We start from the raw sequence: 3,295 nt of genomic DNA on the forward strand, positions 1-3,295 counted from the left end.
CATGATCCAATCATTCAAAATATTAAATGTTTACTACACCGTCATCAATCATTCAATCTTCAGTTTATTCCACGCAATGCTAACGAATCCACCTGATTATTTCTTTTCATTGTCATTTCTGTTTGTTTTACCAGCACCTAAATCGGTTGTTTTGTAATGACTTTACACTCGTAATAATATTTTGAAACACTTTTATAAAAAATGAAGTATTCTAATTTGATTCATAATGTTGGGTGAAAACAACTTAATAATAAGATGTTACATTTTTATAAGTATGGTATATGAAAGGGAATAAGTTCTAACAATCAATATACAATAATAAAAAAATACAGATAAGAAATCTAATAAAAACTGACATAAGTTCAAACAATCAATATACAACCATAACCAATACAAATAAAAAAAAAAAGCCAATAAATTAAAACTCACAAAAACTCAAACGATCAACATACAATAATAACAAATACAAACAAGAAAATCAACAAGAACTCACAATAACTAAAACAATCAACATACAACAATAACAAAATATACTCAAAGGGAAAACAATCCATATTGATAGAGATATTCTTGCCGTTGCCATGTCCTAATGATCATATAGAGAAAATTCTTGAGCATCAAATTCCAGGTTAGGTTTCCACCATTGGTAAAGTTTATGAGCATCTAAAATTCCGTGTGCCCGGTTTATTATGATCAGCTTTGCTGATGGAAGTAAATGCAGTGGAATATCTGATTTCTTCCCCATGATCTTCCTCCAGAAATGTATAGTTGAAATCCTAGCAGCAATGTGTGCTATATCCGCCATTCCATTTTCCACCATCTTCTTCATATCATTGAAATAACTTTGATATTCTGAACAGATCAGATCCTCTTTATGAACACATATATTTGGTTTCCATTCAGCCAATTTTGCAAACATTTCCTCTTCTTTTTTATCTTCTTCTCCTCCTGTAAAAGCTATAATATTTCCAGTAACTTTTAAAAATATCATTGTCTGTCGAATAACATTTTTCATTTTCCTAAACTTATTGTGACCTAACAACATTATAGCAGTAATGTATGGTGGGTTAAAGAAAAAGGATTTTAGGAGAATTCTCTTATCAAAGATCATATGTTTTCCAGCATACATAGCTATAGCTGCCCCTAGGGAATGCCCGAGAAGAAAAACATTATCCTGTCCAAATTCATCAACTTTTTTCTCTACAACTTCCATTGCGCTTTCAAAACGGGATTTCCAACTAAGTTTATTTGTTAAAATGGACAAATTCAGTTTCATGTCATGAAATAATTCACGTCCTTTCATGGTGCCTCTAAAGGCAATTACGCATCGTCGGTCAATTATGTAAACAGCACCGAAGATGCTTTTGTCATCTTTGTCATAAAGCTTATCCTGTAATCTGAAGCCGAAGAACTCCCACCAACGAGGGGCCAACGCATTGTCCCCGTGTCGATGTCTTTTTTTGTCACGTTGCAGGATATAAACGCCTTTAACTAAAGACGCATAAATAGCTATTTGATGACGATCATCATCCCTAACAAGTTAGATGTTAGAGCGTTAGCATTTAATTATTATAGAATACAAATACAAAATAAGGTGAAAAAAATGTTTAAACTAGATGCCAATTTTATCACCACAATAGTTGAAAAGTGATGGTTACTTCATAGAATTGACAAACAGTCATAAAAAGAATAGTAGAGGTTAAAAGTTCAAAAAATAGAAATAAACTAAGATAGTTGGTTCATATATATATATATATATATATATAAACATTTGTTTTGGTAGGTTTTTGAGAGGTTAATGATTACTTTTACTGGCCCTTTGAATCATAAAATGGAAGGTAATATTATCTATTATAAAATTTGTAGTAGTTAATTCATAGCATTGTTGTTGAGTAAATTCACTTCATAATCAATTTTTTTTAACATTTATTTTACTTGTTATATTAAACCATATAATAGTTTTGTATTATAATTAACTAAAAAAATAAAATGTAATTTGTTAATTGATATAATAATATTTACATTGGTGGTAGGTTCAAACCATTGTAAAAATATGTTTATAACTTGTTTTATGAGTAGGGGTAGGAATGATTCAATTTTCATTGATTCCTAAAATGTTAACCGCTTTAGTTATGGACGGTTAACCTCTCAAAAACATTATATACATTATCAAGCTACAATTCACTTAGGTGTTTAAATATTTTTATTAATTGTTACATAATTTTACTATTGAATTCATATATAAATTAGTATTTATTACTTTTGTTTTTATCTTATATCTGATTTATTCTTAACCACATGAAAAAATCTGACATCAGTTCTATATTAAGTTTGTAATGTTGATTATTCAATTAAGAACTATTATAAATTAGGTCTTAAATTATTCATATAATTATTTTTATTCTAATATTATTTAATTTATTAATTAAAATATATTTAATTTTAAATTATTATTTTTTAATTTATTTATATTTATATTTTTATATATATATATATATATATATATATATATATATATATATATATATATATATATATATATATATATATATATCTTTAAAGTCTTTTATAAAAAAAAATAAAATAAAAAATTACATAAAATAATCACAAATCATTATTTTCTCTTATGACCTCCAGGTTATTCAAATAACCTTAATTCGAATCCACCCTTAAATTAAAATAACAATATTTAGACAAATTTTTTAAGGTTGAAAAATAAACAAATAAAAAAATTATTTAAAATTTGTTTATTAAAATGTTTTACATATTTAAAATTTAATAAAGATAAAATAAAAATATTTTAATTAATAAATTAATTATAATGATAATTATATAATAAAGATAATTAAAAAAAATTAAAGAGAAAACCAAAATTAAACCATCTATAGATATTTAGAGTGTCTTTAAAATAGTGATAAATGGATCAACATATTACAAATTGCCCATATCATTATAAATATTTTCAAGAATATTTAGAGAGTAGAATACCAGTTAACATTGTCCAGATAGTATGGTCCAAATGAATCAAAGACATCCTTATCTGATTCCATAAACACTAGATCGTGAAGAATAATAAAATCAGCATCAAATTAAATCTATTTATTGTAAGAATATAAAAGGACAAATTAACAAAATTAAGAAGGTATATATAATCAACTCACCTGAGTAGTTTAAGCTCCTTAATTTGTGGGTTGAAACAAATGAGAAATGAAATAAGAGAGATGAAATTATGAAAGAGTCAATGAATTACTCCATTTATTTATAGACTAAAAAAAGTAGTCACTTGATCCAAGTC

At 25.8% G+C, this 3,295-nt stretch overlaps 1 protein-coding gene across 1 annotated transcript; it reads right to left on the minus strand.

The window, feature by feature from the left end:
- Positions 1-586: 586 nt before the first annotated feature.
- LOC124930431 (GDSL esterase/lipase At4g10955-like) lies at positions 587-3,050 on the minus strand. Its single transcript, XM_047470774.1, has 2 exons — positions 2,989-3,050; positions 587-1,532 (listed from the first exon to the last, which is right to left on the minus strand). Exons 1-2 carry the CDS (start codon positions 3,048-3,050, stop codon positions 587-589), a joined length of 1,008 nt encoding a protein of 335 aa, XP_047326730.1.
- Between the last annotated feature and the right edge of the window lie 245 nt (positions 3,051-3,295).

This window comes from Impatiens glandulifera, chromosome 3 (genome assembly GCF_907164915.1).
Source record: "Impatiens glandulifera chromosome 3, dImpGla2.1, whole genome shotgun sequence".
Taxonomy (NCBI): Eukaryota; Viridiplantae; Streptophyta; class Magnoliopsida; order Ericales; family Balsaminaceae; genus Impatiens; species Impatiens glandulifera.

Bases quoted from the DNA above. Each gene is read 5' to 3' on its own strand.
- LOC124930431 (XM_047470774.1), bottom strand. From the start codon at position 3,050: ATGGAATCAGATAAGGATGTCTTTGATTCATTTGGACCATACTATCTG. The intron at 1,533-2,988 runs GTATTCTACTCT...CTAACTTGTTAG, and splicing joins TATCTGGACAATGTTAACTG to GGATGATGATCGTCATCAAA.